This window comes from Exophiala aquamarina (genome assembly GCF_000709125.1).
Source record: "Exophiala aquamarina CBS 119918 chromosome Unknown aczIA-supercont1.19, whole genome shotgun sequence".
Taxonomy (NCBI): domain Eukaryota; kingdom Fungi; phylum Ascomycota; class Eurotiomycetes; order Chaetothyriales; family Herpotrichiellaceae; genus Exophiala; species Exophiala aquamarina.
Window position 1 is genome coordinate 224,402 of NW_013550569.1, and position 17,342 is coordinate 241,743.

The 17,342-nt window shown below is 54.0% G+C and overlaps 7 protein-coding genes across 7 annotated transcripts; 4 read left to right on the top strand and 3 right to left on the bottom strand.

Annotated features, from left to right (window-relative positions):
- Positions 1-372: 372 nt before the first annotated feature.
- A1O9_11762 (uncharacterized protein) lies at positions 373-1,749 on the top strand (the record flags this gene model as incomplete). The annotated part of the gene is made up of 1 exon (XM_013399272.1): positions 373-1,749. The coding sequence occupies one exon, from the start codon at positions 373-375 to the stop codon at positions 1,747-1,749; it is 1,377 nt and encodes a 458-aa protein (XP_013254726.1).
- A 362-nt stretch (positions 1,750-2,111) lies between these two features.
- Positions 2,112-3,737, bottom strand: A1O9_11763 (uncharacterized protein; the record flags this gene model as incomplete). The annotated part of the gene is made up of 1 exon (XM_013399273.1): positions 2,112-3,737. One exon carries the CDS (start codon positions 3,735-3,737, stop codon positions 2,112-2,114), a length of 1,626 nt encoding a protein of 541 aa, XP_013254727.1.
- A 1,788-nt stretch (positions 3,738-5,525) lies between these two features.
- Positions 5,526-6,868, top strand: A1O9_11764 (translation initiation factor 5; the record flags this gene model as incomplete). Its single annotated transcript, XM_013399274.1, has 2 exons — positions 5,526-5,626; positions 5,683-6,868. 2 exons carry the CDS (start codon positions 5,526-5,528, stop codon positions 6,866-6,868), a joined length of 1,287 nt encoding a protein of 428 aa, XP_013254728.1.
- Positions 6,869-7,305: 437 nt separating this feature from the next.
- A1O9_11765 (uncharacterized protein) lies at positions 7,306-8,097 on the bottom strand (the record flags this gene model as incomplete). Its single annotated transcript, XM_013399275.1, has 1 exon — positions 7,306-8,097. The coding sequence occupies one exon, from the start codon at positions 8,095-8,097 to the stop codon at positions 7,306-7,308; it is 792 nt and encodes a 263-aa protein (XP_013254729.1).
- Positions 8,098-9,647: 1,550 nt separating this feature from the next.
- On the top strand, positions 9,648-12,410 carry A1O9_11766 (chloride channel, other eukaryote; the record flags this gene model as incomplete). Its single annotated transcript, XM_013399276.1, has 1 exon — positions 9,648-12,410. One exon carries the CDS (start codon positions 9,648-9,650, stop codon positions 12,408-12,410), a length of 2,763 nt encoding a protein of 920 aa, XP_013254730.1.
- Positions 12,411-13,229: 819 nt separating this feature from the next.
- Positions 13,230-14,513, bottom strand: A1O9_11767 (uncharacterized protein; the record flags this gene model as incomplete). Its single annotated transcript, XM_013399277.1, has 1 exon — positions 13,230-14,513. One exon carries the CDS (start codon positions 14,511-14,513, stop codon positions 13,230-13,232), a length of 1,284 nt encoding a protein of 427 aa, XP_013254731.1.
- A 363-nt stretch (positions 14,514-14,876) lies between these two features.
- Positions 14,877-15,319, top strand: A1O9_11768 (uncharacterized protein; the record flags this gene model as incomplete). The annotated part of the gene is made up of 3 exons (XM_013399278.1): positions 14,877-14,917; positions 14,975-15,207; positions 15,267-15,319. The coding sequence occupies 3 exons, from the start codon at positions 14,877-14,879 to the stop codon at positions 15,317-15,319; spliced, it is 327 nt and encodes a 108-aa protein (XP_013254732.1).
- Positions 15,320-17,342: the final 2,023 nt, after the last annotated feature.

Below are 17,342 nucleotides of genomic sequence, written 5' to 3' on the forward strand. Positions count from 1 at the left end.
TCTTGAATGTACACATCCTCATATGAAAGTTTGTTGCCCTCATCAACCGTCCATCGTCTATCAATTGCCAATAGCATCCGACCTCAATGGGCAGGACGGTATCCATCGCCAGTGTCTCAAAAGTCAACGATTAAAAAACGGGGAGTGTTGGATGGCCACAGAGCGAGTTCAATTCAACTCTACCAATTCAATTCGAATTGCATGGGCTGAGAACCAACCCGACTTTCTCTCTGTTGGTCTGATGTAGCTTTGAAGTTGACGCTGCACCCTTCCGCTACAACACCCACTGGTGGCACTGACATTCATCTGATCGGGAACACAGTCCCTCCATCCTCTCACTCAACTACTCCTCCAACCAGGCGATTCTCAAAAATGGCGCTCCCACAAAAGCACTCCAGTGTCATCACAAGGTATTACATAGACACACGGCCCCTCGTCCCGTCGAACAGCAAACAGCCATACTCCCTCCCATTGCTCGAATTACTCACCTTCGCCGACCAAGAAGCCGTGACACGGTTCCTGCGTCCCGCCGACAAATTCATGTCGCTCGCCAGCGCCCTGCTAAAATACACCTTCATCCACCGACAGGCCAAAATCCCCTGGTCCAAAGTCGCCATCCAGAGAACCCCCGTCCCCCACCGCCGCCCCTACTGGCAGCCACCAGACGACTGGGAGTCGGAATCGAAGAGCGGCGGCCTCGAATTCAACGTGACGCACCAGGCGGGGATGGTCGTCATCATCGGGTGCACGACGCCGACCGCTCAACTCCCGACCTCCTCGTCACTGTCCGCCAAGATGGACCACCTGGATCTGACGGGCCACCACACACCTGGCCTAGCCAGCTCCCCCCACCAAGTCCGGCTAGGGATCGACATCGCATGCGCCGACGAAGACAAGCGCACGCCCAAGGACATGACCACCCAGGCCAAATTCGACGAGTGGGTCGACATCTTTGGCGAGATGTTCTCCGAGCGTGAGCGGCGCGACATGCGGCACGCGCCCGTGCACATGCCTGTCGCGGAGCGCGAGGAAGGCGCCTGGGACACCGAGTCCTCATCGTCGTCCTCGGAAGGCCGCGGTGCCACCACCGAAGCCGCGCGGCTGCGTCGAGCGCGCGAGAACGAGGCGAAAGTCACGCAGCTGAAGCTGAGGCGGTTTTACGCGTATTGGGCGCTCAAGGAAGCGTACATCAAGATGGTCGGCGAGGGCCTGCTGGCGTCCTGGCTGAAGGAGCTCGAGTTCTTGGACGTCACGGCGCCGGTGTCGCCGTCCGCGAGGATCTCATCGCGCGCGAAATCCCACTCGCGGAGTCGGAGTCGTGGTACCGTTGCGGCCCACAGTCGCAACCATGGCCATCAGCATCAGCATCATCATCATAGCAGTAGCGTGTCCACGCCGGTCCTAGACAGAGACGCAGAAGAAGCGGCCAAGTGGACGCACCCGTCAAAGGCAGAAAAGGGCATGCAGACGCTGCTGCGCGGGAGGAAACTCGATGATGTGGACATTGAGCTCGTGGCGTACGACGAGGATTTCTTGCTGGCGACGGCCATGCAAGGCGTCGTCGAGGTCTTTGAAGAGCAGCAGTCAGCTACATCCGCGCTCCGGGATTCTTCGTCTGTCGAGAATGGGAGTGTGGATGTCCAAGCTGCCGTGGTGCAGCCAGAGCCGCAACGGAAAAGATGGATTCGGCTGGATATCGAGAAGGATATTCGGCCGTGTGCTGAGGGGAGATGCCGGTGCCTTGATTGATACGATTTCTGTCAGGAGAAGGGGAAAGCCACAGTTATGTATGAGCACTTCAAAGGAGCGTGTAGATGAGACCTAATTGGAAAAGGAAGTATGTACAAGTCCTGACGGTTGCTGGCAATACTATCTACCTTCTTTGGTGCGACGGCATCTCGTCGTGCCCGGCTGGGGATCATCTTGGTGTGACTGGCCCACTTTATGTCTAGACATGTTTGAGAGAGAGAGAAATGCTCATGCTCATGCTTGTGGATCCATCTAACTTATACGCCATATAACTCACCTCTTTCAGCTAGTTATCTGGTTTCGCTGTCGCTTTTCATTCTCTTCCTCTCTTCCTCTCTTCCTCTCTCTGCCAGAGGATCCCTTCAAACAAGCTCGACCTTGGCTCTCCCTTCCAGCAACCCTTTGGCCGCCAACCCTTTTCCCACTTTAACCTCCTCGCCAAACAAATACAGTTCATCTAGGAATGCTGGGATAAAACTGCCCGGGCCTCTGACTAGATCAGCCCTCGCCTCCGCATTCTCGGCGGCAAGCTCATAGTGCAACAAAGCAGCCAGCGTGGCAAGGAACCTATCCTGTGGATAAATGGCGGCATAGCTCACAATCACAGAGCCGAGTGCACATCCTGCGCCGGTGATTTTGCCCAAGAAGTGCGACCCATTTGACACCGTTGCAGTCCGCACTCCGTCCGATAGATAGTCCGTCGCACCCGTCATCAAAACGATGCAATGCTCACGTTGAGCGAGCGACTTGACGCGCTGGATCTTCTCATCACGAGTGAGTGTCGAGGGCCCGGAATCAACACCTCGCTGTTGTTGCTCGCGCTGAGAGAGTGCTAGCTGACTCGTAAATGCTCCAGCAGAGACCACGGCACCAATCTCACCCTCGTTGCCCTTGATAATGGAGAAGAAGCCCGCGGCCAGGAGATTCTTGATGGACTCACGGCGGAGGGCGGTGGCGCCTCCACCTACAGGATCCAGCAGGACCGGCGAGCCAACGGCGTTGTATGCCTTGAGGCCCGCGGCAAATGTCGCCAGCTTTTCTGGCGTCGCTGTGCCCATATTGATCACGAGTCCACCGCCGAGCCGGGCCAGGTCTGGTGCTTCTGGCCCACTCTCCGACATGATGGGCGAACCCCCCGTCGCAATGCTCACGTTGGCTGCAAAGTTTTGCACCACGGTATTGGTCATGTTGTGGCTTAGGGGCGAAGAGGTTACATGGGTTTTAATGATAGTTGGGATTTGTGTTAGAAGTTCGGAGGCGGTGGTGATCGCGATGATGCCCGGTGGGACGGCAGCGTAGTACTTCTCAGGGGTTGTTTTGATGAGTGAGAGGAGTTCACTGGCGGAGGCTTGAGGATTCGGAGACGCCATAATGGCACTCACAATGGCTACGCCGTTGAGGCGGTTGGTGCCATGAGCGGATTGATGCAGGACACGCTGGACATTGGTGGCGTTGATGCTGCCGATGGCCACACACGGTATGGGGTGCTCAGTCCCCGTCATGGTGGCTCCCAGGATCTCCTGCAGCCCCTTGGTGCCAATAATTGATTTGGTGTCTTGCTTGGTCGGGGTGGCAAAGGTTGTTCCAATGCCCAGATAGTCAGCACCCTCCCGGATGGCGTTGTCGGCCTCCTGTATTGACGACGCAGTGACCCCGATAATAGCGTTGGGCCCTAGGATCCTCCTTGCTTCGAGGTAGGAGATATCATCCTGGCCAATGTGAGCGCCTTCAGCGCCTATGGCTTGACAGACATCTAGACGGTCATTGATCAGAAGTGGAATGTTGTGTTTCTTGGTGACAGTATGGAGCCTTGCAGCCGTCTCGATCATGACACCGGTGTCGGCATGTTTATCTCGGTATTGCACGAGGGTCACACCTCCCTTGATGGCCTGTTCGACTACCTGAACAATGTCCTTGTTTCCCAGGATAGCGGGTGTAGAGTCAGTGACTAAGTAGAGCGTGTAGTCAACCTCTGGTTTGGATGACATGGTGATAGTGGAAAGTTTCTTGCATGTGCAATAAATAGTATTAGGAGCTCAGCAGAAGACAGTATAGCATGATTTCATAGTTCAATTTGGAAAACAAAGAACTGACGGAGTATCTGGTAGGATACACAGAGCTTCAGGGCATGTATTCAATGCGAGACAGGAAAGATGCAAGACCATCGATACGAAAGGGAAGAGGGAATCACCAAGACCGGATAATTTTTATTGTGTCATTCATGATGCTTCTGAACGGTGATCAATTCGCGATTGATGGAATCAGGATGTACGTTGGGGGCATATGAAGCAACCTGGGCACCTATGGCAGGTCGAGCACCACTTATATAAAGACAATAGACAAACAACAGTCCTGCACGCCTCTCGCATCTGAATGTCACAACTGCCTGTATCATTAATGAGTGAAAACAACAGTTACGAGTAAGTCCCAAGGTCCGTGACCTCGGTATTGACCGCTGCCTACGGAGGACCCGCTACGGAGGACCGAGGGGGCCCTGCGCCCGGGAACAAAGCCCCTTGTTCTGCCTGGGTGCATATTTGAACGTCCGCACTGGCACTTCTCATCCCCGGCTGCCCTCGGCCGAACCATCAACCGCGTAGAGGCGAGCGGCACAAATCTTTTCACCCGCAGCTGCACCTGGGTATCACGGCTGCCTGGGCGTACTTCGTAGTCCGGACGTGTACGAGTACAGCAGAAGGCTACAAGCCGAAGGGTCGGTCCAGCAGGAACACCCCCCAGTAACCAAGGGGGCACCCAGAGGGAGTGCCCAGGTGGCTGAGCAACCCCCCAATCCCCTAGGCAGGATACTCAGGACTCGGTACCACTGCCGGGTTGTCTGATGCCTATTTCTGAGGGGGGGAAGGCTTCCATTCCCCCCCCGTGCCCCCTCACCGCCACCATTTCCCTCTCGCCCCTAAAGTTACCGGGGCGTCTGCCGTGACTCGATGCCAGGCCTGCTGTTTTGTGTACTGCTAGCAGTGACTTGTGAGTGTGCACAGCTGCACAGCGCGGATGAGCAAGGCACGTTCGGCCGTTCGCACTCTTGACTGCTTGAATGACTGAACCACGGACTGACAAACCCACACGCGCACACACACACTCATACGCACAATTTCTTAGGACCGACCGAGTGCTGTTAGTCGTCAACTTTGACTCTTCGTCTTAGCGCGGTTTCCATCTATCGCCTCCTCCCAAGATTGGATTGATTTTCTTTCCTTTTCCTTTTCCTTTTCTCTCTCTCTCTCTCTCCCTACCACACCATCAATCATCCATTCCCCATCATCACTTCTGACCCTACACAGAAGGACATTCATTGTTCATCAACGAACCACCCGAGAACCCATCACCTACGGAGCACTGCATCCTGGTCAATCAGCGCAGTCAGCCAGTTGCCAAAAGCGCGCCCGCCGCCGTTCAATTCTTCCTTTCCCCTAGGAACACCAAACACCCCAGTTGCTCAGTCAATCGCACCCTCGATTGTTCATGTATCGGGCAGTCTTCCACTCCTCCAAAACCAAAACCAAGCAAAAGCTGGACATATATCCGGCTCAACGACATCCTTGTAGTCCTTCAAGGTCCTCCTATGGTTGATCAGCAGTCCTACCCTTTCTTTATGTTATATTCTTCCCAAAAGTGGTAATATCCACGCATGTCCGCTTTATATGAAAGATTCGCCAGTCTTGTGTTCTGCTTCGCCAGCCTCTGAATCTATCCTCCGAGCTTTCGAATCCCTGAAAAATTGATTGTCAAGATATCCCACCGAGGCTTTCATCAAAATGGCTACCCTCAACATTCGTCGGGATGTCACCGACCCCTTCTACCGCTACAAGATGGAACGCTTGCAGTCTAAAATCGAAGGAAAGGGCAACGGAATCAAGTATGCCACCCTCTCTCCACCCAGGTCTCGCTCGTTGACTGACCAATTGCCTGTAGGACCGTTGTGGCCAACCTTCCAAGCGTCGCTTCCTCCCTCGCCCGTCCCCCTGCCTATCTGATCAAGTACTTTGGCTTTGAGTTGGGTGCCCAAACCAACACCAATCCAAAGGATGACCGTTGGATCATCAATGGAGCTCATGAGGCATCCAAACTGCAAGATTCCCTCGATGGTTTCATCTCCAAGTTTGTTCTGTGCAAGTCGTGCAAGAACCCCGAGACGGAGATCACCATCAAAGACGGGCGCATCATCTTGGACTGCAAAGCCTGTGGTCAACGCCACGAGGCCGACCTTCGTCACAAGTTGAGCGGTTTCATCCTCAAGAATGAACCCAAAGGAGGCAAGAAAGGCAAGAAGGAAAAGATGAGCCGACGTGACCGAGCCAAGGCCGAAAGCCAGGAGAACGGCTCATTGAATGGTGGCAGCCCCCACGATTCAAACTCGGACAAAGGTGACATGGAAGAAGACGGTGACGATGCGCTTGCCGCCGGTAGCGATGATGAATTCACCAAGACAATCAATGAAACTGCCAAGACTATATCAGCCAGCAACGATGGAACTGGCAAGGAGGACGAGTGGGCTGTCGACACTTCAGCCGAAGCTGTGGCAGCTCGCGCCAAAGAACTTCCCTCCGACTTGAAACGGTCCCTCGCATTTGACGAGGACGAGGAAGGCGAAGAGAATGGCAGCGGAAGCAATGTCTATGACCAACTCGGAACCTGGATCCTGGATCAAGCCAAGGAGAAAGCATCAGTGAACATGGTGGACGACGTCGACATCTACAAGAAGGCCCACGAGCTGGGAGTGGAGTCCAAGCACAAGACGCTTACCGTGTTGGCACAAACCATCTTTGACGAGGATATTGTCAAGGAGATCCCTGCTCGAGCTGGCATGCTTCAGAAGATGATAGGCGAATCCGAGAAGCACCAAAAGGCGTTCTTGGGCGGGACCGAGCGATTTGTCGGAAACGACCATCCGGATTTGATCCCCCAAGTGTCAGCCATTCTTATGCAGTACTACCAGAACGACCTGGTGAGCGAGGAAGTGGCCAAAGCCTGGGGGCAAAAGGCGAGTAAGAAGTATGTTGACATCAACACCAGCCGCAAAGTGCGCAAGGCGGCTGAAAAGTTCTTGGAGTGGCTCGACCAAGCCAGTGAGGAAGAAGAGGACAGCGACGAGGAGTAGGAGCAGGAGTGATGTACTATTCCGGCCGCGACCTTGTTCCTCGTCGCCTCGGGTCTCGTTCTCTTTCTCCTAGCCTGTTGTTTTCCTCGACCTGTTTGTGCTTGATGTCTGGGTAACCTAACCGCGGTACACGCGCGCTCAACACTCCACTCCCTCACGTTGGGATCGACCAACTCAAATTGCTCTCTTTGTCACTGTTATCACATTCACTCCTGATGATGGGTATCTTAGCTCAGCCACTGGCAAATACAGTAATACTAGAGAAGATGATTCATTCCAGGTCAAGTCTGCAGTAACCTGTGCTTGTCTTTCATGTCATATGTCATATGTGTGTCTAGAAACCCGGGACGGAGTTGAAAATCACGCAAACTCTCTATCTTCCCCCCCACCCCGCTCGATGACACGACTATCGTTATCACTAGTGTTACATTTTTTATCTATCCTGTAACTCCCAACTTGAACCTCCAGTCTGGAAAGATCTGCGGCAGATTTTCTGGTCGATGGTCTGGCAACTCTCGGATGATCAAATAGACCAGCTCATCAAAGACCAGCTTGTAGCCAACGGGAGTGAAATGCAGACCATCGGACAACAGTTGATCGAGGACTGGATTCTTCGGCGCGGCGCGACTCCCAATCAACGGACCCTGCTGGCCCTGGCTCCAACCGGCGTTCAGCATGAAAATCGTCCAGAGATCCAAGACAGGCAGGCTGTATTCCTGGGCAACCTCGCGGCAGGCGTCGGCATAGCGCGCGGTGGTGGCGGCGTTCCTATCGCCGCCGTTCAGCTGCCACTCGTCGACGGGCGCGGGCACAATCAGGATGGGTTGGGTGTCGTGCTGCTTGAGGCCTTCGTAGTCGAGGATGTTGCGCAGGCTCTGCTTGTACTCTCCAAGCGGGACATGCTGGGGCGAGCCCGGCAGGCAGGCGTCGTTGGCGCCGAAGAAGATGGTGAGGAGCCGGATGCGCGGTGAGCAACTGGATGGAGGGTGGCTGGGGAAGAATTGAACCAGCGTGTCGTAGCCGGCTGGCGCGGTGTAGCCCGAGAAGCCTCGATTGATCACGTCCAGCCGTCGCTGGTACCATTCCGAGAGCGAGGATTGGAAGACTTGGGAGGCGCCCTGCGTGATGCTGTCGCCGAAGAGAATAAATTGTGGGTACGTTTTGGGTGAGCCCTCGTCGAGGGGGCATGTCGGGCCCGGCGCGAGGGACTGGCTTGGTGAATGGGACATGGTGTTAGCGTACCTGGTTCGTAGGCTGGCCTTCAGGTGAGGCTAGAAATCCATCACGATGATTATCAGATACGAAATGCTAAGTCCTAAATACCAAGAAGTACTGATCATGGACGAGGGGGTGGTGGTGGTGGTGGTGTTGTTGTTGTTATTGTTGCTGTTATCGTTGGTATGGCCACTGACGTTGGCGTTGACACGAATACTGACATTGACACTCACCCAATACGGAGGACTGATTATGTAAGTCAATCTCTACATGTCTCGTGGGTGTCTCGTACATAATATGTACTCAGTCCTCTGTTCCAGACCAGCGAGCCGTGGACTCGTGGCTCAGAGTTACTGTAGCATTTTAATGGGTTCTCGAGACGCGCGCTGGTCTCTCGTTTCTCCTGTACGTCAGTTACTGACAGACCTCGTCCTCACTGCACCTCCAGGATGAAAATGCAGGGTCCTTCGCATCCAAGTCTGCCATTGGTGACTTGTTCACGTCCCTCGACCACCATCCCTGTCAGGACTCCTGCAAGACATCGTCAGCTGCCGAAACAATATCAATTCTCTGATTTCGTGCTTGACTTGCGGCAGTAATTGTCAACCCCAGACTACAGGTGCTCAGCTGGGTTAAGGACCGTCTGGGGAGTTGATTTGCCCAGATGCTCGATTGACGTACTTGGCAGCTGGCTGATCCATCCCTTGGGGAGCCAGAGTCTCGGAAAAAAAAAGGCCCCTCGGGCATCATTAATGCGGGGCAAAGACGACGGATGTTGTTATTGGCATTCTTCAAGTCTTAGGTCTTGAGCCTGGTGTCTGAGTCTTGACCGTGTCGGTGGATATCTACAAGTCCTCGTGCGAATAGTGCTACACTGCTGCTCTGCCGCTCCGTCCTCAGTCCAAGTCAGATGATGAGACCGGCGCGAGCAGTGGACTCCGACACCACTATTCGGCAGGTGCACCTGATCATCTCTCCAATTGACTGTCTAAGGTTGTGCCTTCCTCCTGTCCACCCTTCACCTTCCACCTTCCACCTGCGACCTCCACACATACCAAGTAGCCCGCTTCCTCCTTCTCCTCCACCACCACCACCATCGACTATTACTACTGCTGCATCCAACTACACACCCTCCTTTGTCTACCTTGCTTATCTCTTGTCTCTTCACCCTTGTTTTCTCAGCTTGCTCGTGCCCTGTCACCCAGCCTGCCCTTGCATTGTCCCTTAGCCCCAGCTTTTCCGGCCTCCGCTGCTGCATACCACCACAACCAGGGTCGAATGACCATCTAATCTGCCTGCGCTGCTGCTACCACTGCCTTCTACGTAATCCTCCTGCTGACCTCAAGATCCTACGCGCAGCCCCTCTATATATATTCGCCTTCCAACTCCTCCGTCCGTCCCTGTCTCGCTCCCCTCTAATGGCCAGCTGACGACCTCAGCTAGGCGGCGTCTGCCTGCTGTGCCGTCGACGTCGTTCAAGAGCACTCATCTCGGCCCCCTTCAAAGGCGTTCGCCCTTCCACTCCTTCTTCCTCAGTTGAATCTGTATCCAATCCACATCCACCATGCCCAAATCTATGGTGTCCTTCACCGATGTGGGCGACTATGACGAACCCGCTCGGTCCTCCGCCCAACAATCTTCCACCACGCCCTCTTCTCCAGAGCATCACAGAAGAACAGGCACAACCTCGCTATCTTCCAGCGAGTTGAGATCCAGACTCCCCGCCTCACTCCTCATGACCCATTCAGCTAACGAGCACACTGGCCTGCTCGGTCCAGGACATGACTCCGTCAGAAAATACGGCGAAAGCATGCCTGTCTCCCCTCGGTCCAGACAACTCTCAAGGGTCAACAGCTCCTCGGGCAGCTTACGGAGAAGGAGGTTTAGCAGTACACGGCCCTCTGGCAATACGAGCCCTGTCTGGCACAGACCTTCTGGCCTGCGTACTCCCAAACTCTCCCAGCTCCTTCTCGGCACTCTCTCCAAGGAGGACAGGCTCTGGTACGATCAGTTCACTTCCACTGATTGGGTGCATGACAGCATTGCAGATGGCTATCGAGTCTTGGAGTTGAAGAAGATGAAAGGCCTGCGAGGCCGTCTGGCTCTTTTGCTCGATTCTGCCCAGGGATGGATCCTCGTCGCCATCATCGGTGTCTTGACCGCACTCATAGCCTACTTTGTTGATGTCACCGAGTCCACCATCTTCGATCTCAAACGGGGCTTTTGCAAAGACGCCTGGTACCTCTCCAGAGTTGACTGCTGCGCTGGTGAACGCACGTGTCATAGCTGGCAGAGCTGGTCTCAAGTCATCCATCATCCTGCCGTCGAAGATTCTTCTGTCGAGTACTTGGTTTTTATCATTGGCTCCATGGCCCTAGCAGCACTGTCTTGCTTTCTCACCCTCTATTCAAAAACCGTTGTTCCTTCACAGATCGCTGCTACCTTTGACGAGGACTTGGCTGCTGTTAAAACAAATATTTCTCATGAATCAGATGAGGATAAAGGTGCTGCGAAGCCAGTCGCAGACCAGAACTTGTTGCCGGCCAACATTTACTACTCTGCCGCCGGAAGTGGTGTTGCCGAAGTCAAGGTCATCCTGAGTGGCTTTGTCTTGCACGGCTACCTCGGTCTGAAAGTCTTGGTCATCAAGACCATCGCTCTAATTTTGAGCGTAGCTTCGGGTATGAGCTTGGGCAAGGAAGGCCCCTATGTTCATGTTGCCACTTGTATCGGCAATATTGCTTGCAGAATGTTCTCCAAGTATAACCTGAATGATGGCAAGAGGAGGGAGGTCCTCTCCGCCAGTGCTGCCAGCGGTGTTGCTGTGGCCTTTGGCTCACCCCTGGGTGGGGTCCTCTTCAGCTTGGAAGAGGTCAGCTATTATTTCCCCCCTAAGACGTTGTTTCGTACCTTTTTCTGTTGCATAGCCGCGGCGCTGTCTTTGAAATTCCTCAATCCTTACGGCACATCCAAAATCGTCCTATTTGAGGTACGCTATGTCACAGATTGGCGCTTTTTCGAGCTTTTCAACTTTGCATTCTTAGGCTTTGCTGGTGGACTTATGGGTGCGTTGTTCATCAAGGCATCTCGCTTCTGGGCTACGACTTTTCGTCGAATACGGGTCGTCAAAGCATATCCCATGCTGGAGGTTTTACTCGTTGCATTTGTAACAGGCCTCATCAGTTTCTGGAATCGATACACTCGACTTGCCGTTACCGAACTCTTATTTGAACTTGCCAGTCCTTGCAATAATCAGACAAATACTGGCTTATGTCCAGCAGAAGACGACATCCCAGCCGTCATCGGCTATCTCAGCGTGGCTTTCGTCATCAAGGCTCTCCTGACAACAATTACATTTGGCATCAAAGTCCCCGCGGGTATTTATGTCCCTTCTATGGTTGTTGGTGGCTTGATGGGACGAATCGTCGGTCACATTACACAATATCTCGTGGTCAGATTCCCGGAATTCTTCCTGTGGGGAGAATGTCAATTGTCCGATGATATGGAGGCATGCGTCACCCCCGGAGTTTATGCTTTGGTAGCCGCTGGGGCGACGATGTGTGGGGTCACTCGCTTGTCTGTAACCTTGGCCGTCATTCTATTCGAGCTGACTGGAAGTCTGAATCATGTCTTACCCTTTTCTCTCGGTGTCCTCTGCGCCAAATGGACGGCTGATGCTGTCGAGCCATTGAGTATCTACGATCTTCTGACCGACATGAACTCATATCCTTTCCTCGACAATAAGTCCAGTCCGGTATTCGACTCGGAGTTAGGTGACATCACACCACGCGTCCGCCGGGACAAAATCATTGACATTTCCCTCGCCCCAACTGTCAGAGCAACAGACCTTCGCACCAAACTCCGACGTCTCCAAAATCTTGGGGAGCTCGATGGCGGCCTTCCAGTCATTCGGGACAAAATCCTCGTTGGGCTCATCCCCGCACCAGACCTTGAATTCGCACTGGACAGGATCGAGAATGAAAACACGGCGATGTGCATGCTCTCTGGGTCCGAGCATGCCCATGCCGCACATCACAATTATTGGGCGGCATTCGATGATCGCGGCTATGACTCGGGTCGTGAGGAATCTGGGAGTGATGAACAAAGGGACACTGAAGATAGTCCCGTTGATCTCACGCCGTATATCGATCCAGCGCCAATGGCGTTGGATACGCACAGCCCAATGGACCTGGTGTATCAGTGTTTCGTCAAGCTTGGTCTCAGGTATATATGTGTCCTTCAGGAGGGCGAGTATAGAGGTATGGTCCACAAGAAAGCTTTCGTCCGTTATATCAAGACTCTTGAGCATGAAGGTCGTTATCGATAGAAGCGCGCTCCGAGTTATTCAAGATCCCAAGGTTGTCACTATATTAGTATGATGCAGAACCCGGTTGTTTTATGGAGTGACCGAGGTGAGCCGGTGGCCCTCGGCCCATCTTTCGCAGTGGCATACGGTTGTCACCTGGCATGGCTATGGCATCCTGCATCGCATCGGAATCCTAGCTCCTAGCTCCTAGTTTCAGGTCGGGGTGGCTATCTAGGGTAGAACTAGTCCTATATCCTGCACTGGGTTAGCTGATTGACAGCCTATTGTCTGGTTATGTCTACCGCACCTCTTCTGACTGTGCTATACAAGCCAGTATAGATCCTCCCCAGTATTATTACTATATTATCCTGCCCTCTTATCTTCTTTCGAAGGGTACAGTATCGTGGCCAATTTCCATCCCAGTCGTATCCCTTAGCTTCGGCCCTTGCCCACCACGTCCTCGCCAATCACAGTGCCATCTTTCTTCTCCGTTCTTCTCGTCATGCCTTCTACAGCTCTGACTCATCCTTTCAAATTTGGAGATTCTTGGATACGGTCCAAAGGATTGCGTTTTAGACTGGTCTATTATGGGGTTGTGTTTATACATGAGCCTAGAACATGCAAACCTGGTTATGCAGTATATCCATCCATGCAGCCGGTGGTATTCTCTACCTTTTCCGTCGTCTTTGTCTCTTATATTCTCTTCTCTTCCTTTAATTTTATGTTATATCTATCTATCCATTGGCAATCCCCCCTTTGCATTACCTGGTGCTGATACAGATTTTCTGGTTCCTGGGAGTCTAAGGCTTGACCAAGCAGGAGGAGAGCACCAGGACGAGCCTAGGTGTCCTTGACCCAACTCCCGTCGTCCATCCTGCCCTCGCGCTGGGGTCCTTCTTTCGCCCACGTCTCGGCGACTCCGCCCTTGGGGTCTTCGTCTGCGTACCCGCGACTCCTGCGGACCGCAAGGACAGCATCTCGGACGCGCTTCGTGCATTCCTCCCTCAGCCTGACCGCTTCCGGGTGCCGCTCCAGACTCGGCGGAACCAAGCCCAGCGTGATCTCGTCCCACTCGTCCCAGCCGTTCGCGCGGGCGTCCTCCTGGCACAGGTCGCGCCAACCCTTGCGTAGGTCGCCGAATGTGGCGTCCACGTCGAGCTCGTGCCCGAACGTCACGGTGATGTCCTTACCGAAGCGCGGGAGGAAGCGTGGGAAGGTGCGCGACTCGTGCATCACCTGGTCGCTGCCTTCGATGAACATCGGGACCACGTCCGGACATTCGGGCGGTTCAAGGATCAGGCGCGCGACGCCCCATTTGAAGTAGCGCATGGTGTATTCGGAGCGGTTGTTGTTCTGCGGGGTTGGTGGGGACTGGTGGATCATGCCTTCGGGGAAGATGTGGATCCAGGAGTAGGCATTGCTGGCGTAGCGAGAGGGCTGGAGGTAGTACCGGGTGTCGGAGGGGTGGGATGGGTAGGATGGAGGGGGCGAGAGGTCGGAGAAAGGGTCGATACAGTCCCATGGGAAGGAGGGAGTATGGTACTCAGAATTGTAGGCTGGGTGGTTGTGTGGACAGAGGGAGGGTCTGTGGGAAGAGATATTGGAGAAGAGGCGCACGCCTTCGGTCATGCTCGTTTGGAAGGGTCCTCCGTATAGTGAATGGGCTTTGCGGTGCGTTGGGAGGACTTGGCCCAGGGTGAAGAACAGGGACAGGGGCGTGTTCTGGAAGCAGATGTCGTGGCTGCCGAACCCCCAGCGGCTGTTCTGGTAGCCGTGGAAGGCTGTGAATGACAGTGGGAGCACGCCCCAGATCAGAGGGTCGTCCATGACCGAGATGTGATTCGAGACGGTCAGCAGACCACGTCGCCGGGTCTTGGGGTCGCAGCGGGACTTGAGCAGGTCGAGGAAGCGTGGGAGCCCGTTGACTTGTGTCCTGTTGAGGCCGTACAGAAACGCTCGGCACAGCGTCGACACCGCCAGCATCGTCTGGTACGAGGCGCCACGCCACACGAAGCTGGGCTGCTCCGCATTGGGATATAGATATTGCCGCGGGAGATGGTGGTAGTGAGGTGAGGTTAGCTTTGCTTGAGATGGGGATTGGCTGCCATGGCTGCGGCCGGGCATTAGGATCGTTTACGAGGGCGAGGCGTTGAGAAGAGGGTTCAAGGAGGGGCGGAGGCAGCCGCTTCCATCGAGAGAGAAATAGATGAGAAGAGGGGAGGTCCGCCCGCAGGAAGGAGGAAGATGCGAACTACTCGGTAGTACTAGAGTTAGAATGAGGTGAGGGACGAGGAAAAGCGAAGAGCAGATGGAAGTTGTCCACCATCAATTTGTTGCACATGTAAAGTCTTCGGATCTGGGAAAACTATTCCTCCGCAGAGGGTTTCCCGGGTTCGCCCTGCGGTTTTTCCGAATTCCACCTTTGCGGACATCACTTCTGGAGCAGCAAGTCTTCCCACCTGAACGTTTGGCTCAAGCGTAGACAACATGTTCAGGCCGACTGCTCCTCTCTCGGGGGGTCTGCTATGGTATTTCATCCCTCTTCTTTTTGGACCCCGTTCTTGCAACACTAATCTCCACTCTAGGAAAATCCCGTGGCGACTCTCCTCAATGCAGAAAGCTCGACAGCGAAAACGATTAAGGCTCGTGGATAAGGTGGTCGACACAGTCAGTACGGCACTGGCCAAGAACGGTGGCATGACTGCTAAAGCAGTAGAAAGATGGTACCGCGAGATGCCTCGGGAGGAAGAAATGCTGCCAAAGGATAAATACACCATCTACGATCGGAAAGAGAAGAAGTACAGGAAGGGCATACACAGTATGGCAATCAAGCTAAGGGAAGCGAGCCTCCAACATTGCTAACTATGGAACTCATAGAACTACCCAAGTGGACAAGGGTCAGCCAACGGATCAATCCTCCTGGATTCTAGGACCACGTCGTTCACGATCCCGCTATAACAACTCCTCTCTCGATGAGAGTCACCTCAACAGCTGTGCCCGAATTCACCAGCATCTTGGAAAACGACCGGGAGAAGGAGATTTCTCGCGCCGAGCTTGGGAGGAAGAGAGGTGATGAAAATTTGTATCACCAAAAGAAGAGCGCATGCACCGAATTCGCCTTCGGCCTCGCAGGGATGCGGAGCCGCCGTTGTCACAGCATTAGGCCGATAAGACTTGAAAACTGACAAATTATGGATATGGATGGTACTGAGATGGGCGGCGGGTTTCTTCATGTCCTCAAACCAAGACGCATGTATCAACATCAACATCAACCCACTGTACGTACGGTATAAAAGTATAGAGGCAATATCGGCAACAAATTTACAACATAATTCTCTTACGGACGGACTGATGAATTTAGGAGTGGAAATTCGGCTTGAATGCGCTTTTCCGTGCGAAAACTCAAACTAACAAGCTAATCATGCATGATCAGGGTACAGACCGACACCTTCCAACAGAATCGCACCTTTGGGATCAATGCAGCCTGGTCAGAGAGTTACATATGGCTATATATGATCTCATACTCTGATTCATAGAGCGGCAGCGTGTGCCCTTGTTGCAAGATGCACTCTCGCACGGATAGAAGCAAGGAGTTGAGACAGTAGATGTCTAGCTTTCCAAACCTTCATTGAGGAGTGAAACATGCTATCGTTCCAGAAGTCCTACTCCAATATGGGATGATATTCCAACCAGTGGCTAATGTCGCCGACCTGACGCATGACTACTGGCAACCAGATATCTACGCCATAATGTACGAGTGGCATGTTCAAAAGCATTTGGATATAAATTGAAATCGCTGGTTCCCAGAAGTACATCAAGCATGGACCCATCCTATGGCACCGACCGAAACTAGATATACCATACACGATCCCAGATCAAATCCCAAATCTCATACCAAAATCTCATACCTCCATCCTTGCAGTCTGTTCACTCATGATCGATACGATAAACGAGATCCTTCTTGAAATAATGGCTGATGTCGTTATCATGCCCGCACGAACTGCACTTATGCATGACCTTCGCGTTCGAGTGCGGGTCGAGGCGCGACGCAAGACTTCCAGCACCAAGGCCTGAGCCTGAGCCTGAGCCTCTTGGAGCGCCGCCAGGCCCGCCACTGAGAGGAGCGGCCGTAGAGTCGCGCGCCATCGAGCCCTGGCCGTGACTCTGCATGGTTGGCGGGTCGAACCCGTGCCTGCCCGGCCCTGTAATCTCGTCGTGCACGCTTGTTGCTGCACCGGGTCCGCTCGTGAGCCGCGAGTCGCCTGCTTCGCGGGGAATGGCGTCGGGCTTGCTTAAGCCATGGCCGGGCCCGGATCCCGTCTGAGAATCGTAGTTCCCTGTGGGCGGGTACTGTCCATCATTGCTCCCGCGGCCGACGACGGTGTTATATACGCCTCCACCGCCGCGCATCTCGCTGCCACTGCCTGCGTAGTCTCTCTGGTCGGTTCTGCCGGCCTCATCGTGGTGGCGTGAGCGGTCTGCGAGCTGCGAGGATGCGAGACCACCTAGGGGTGCGCCTCCTGCGGCGGATGTCGCTGGGTTATGACGTTGGTCGCGTTGGTGGGAGGTAGAGGTGTTGTTGCTGTCTGGGTATGTCTTCCTGGTGTCACGTTGACCATGCTGGCCATGGAGACCGTGAGTCGATGTAGTCGATGTAGTCATTGTTGTATTCCCGATGGTGTCTTGCCCGTGTCCGTGTGGATGGTGAGTCGAAGATGGAAGCGCAGAGGAATAGTCACCGCCTTCATAGCCGCGAGCCTGAGGAACTTCTCGTCTGTGGAGTTTGTTGCTCCTAGACTGGTGGTGGATATCATGAAGGTCTGTTCCCGCTGTGTCGGCTCCAGTTCCTCCTAGGACGTTAGACCCCGTGCCACTGTCTGCTGGATCCATTAGTTTGTCGCTGTCGGTGACCTCTCCTCGTCCAGAATGGCCGTAGCCTTGCCCGTGCCCGTG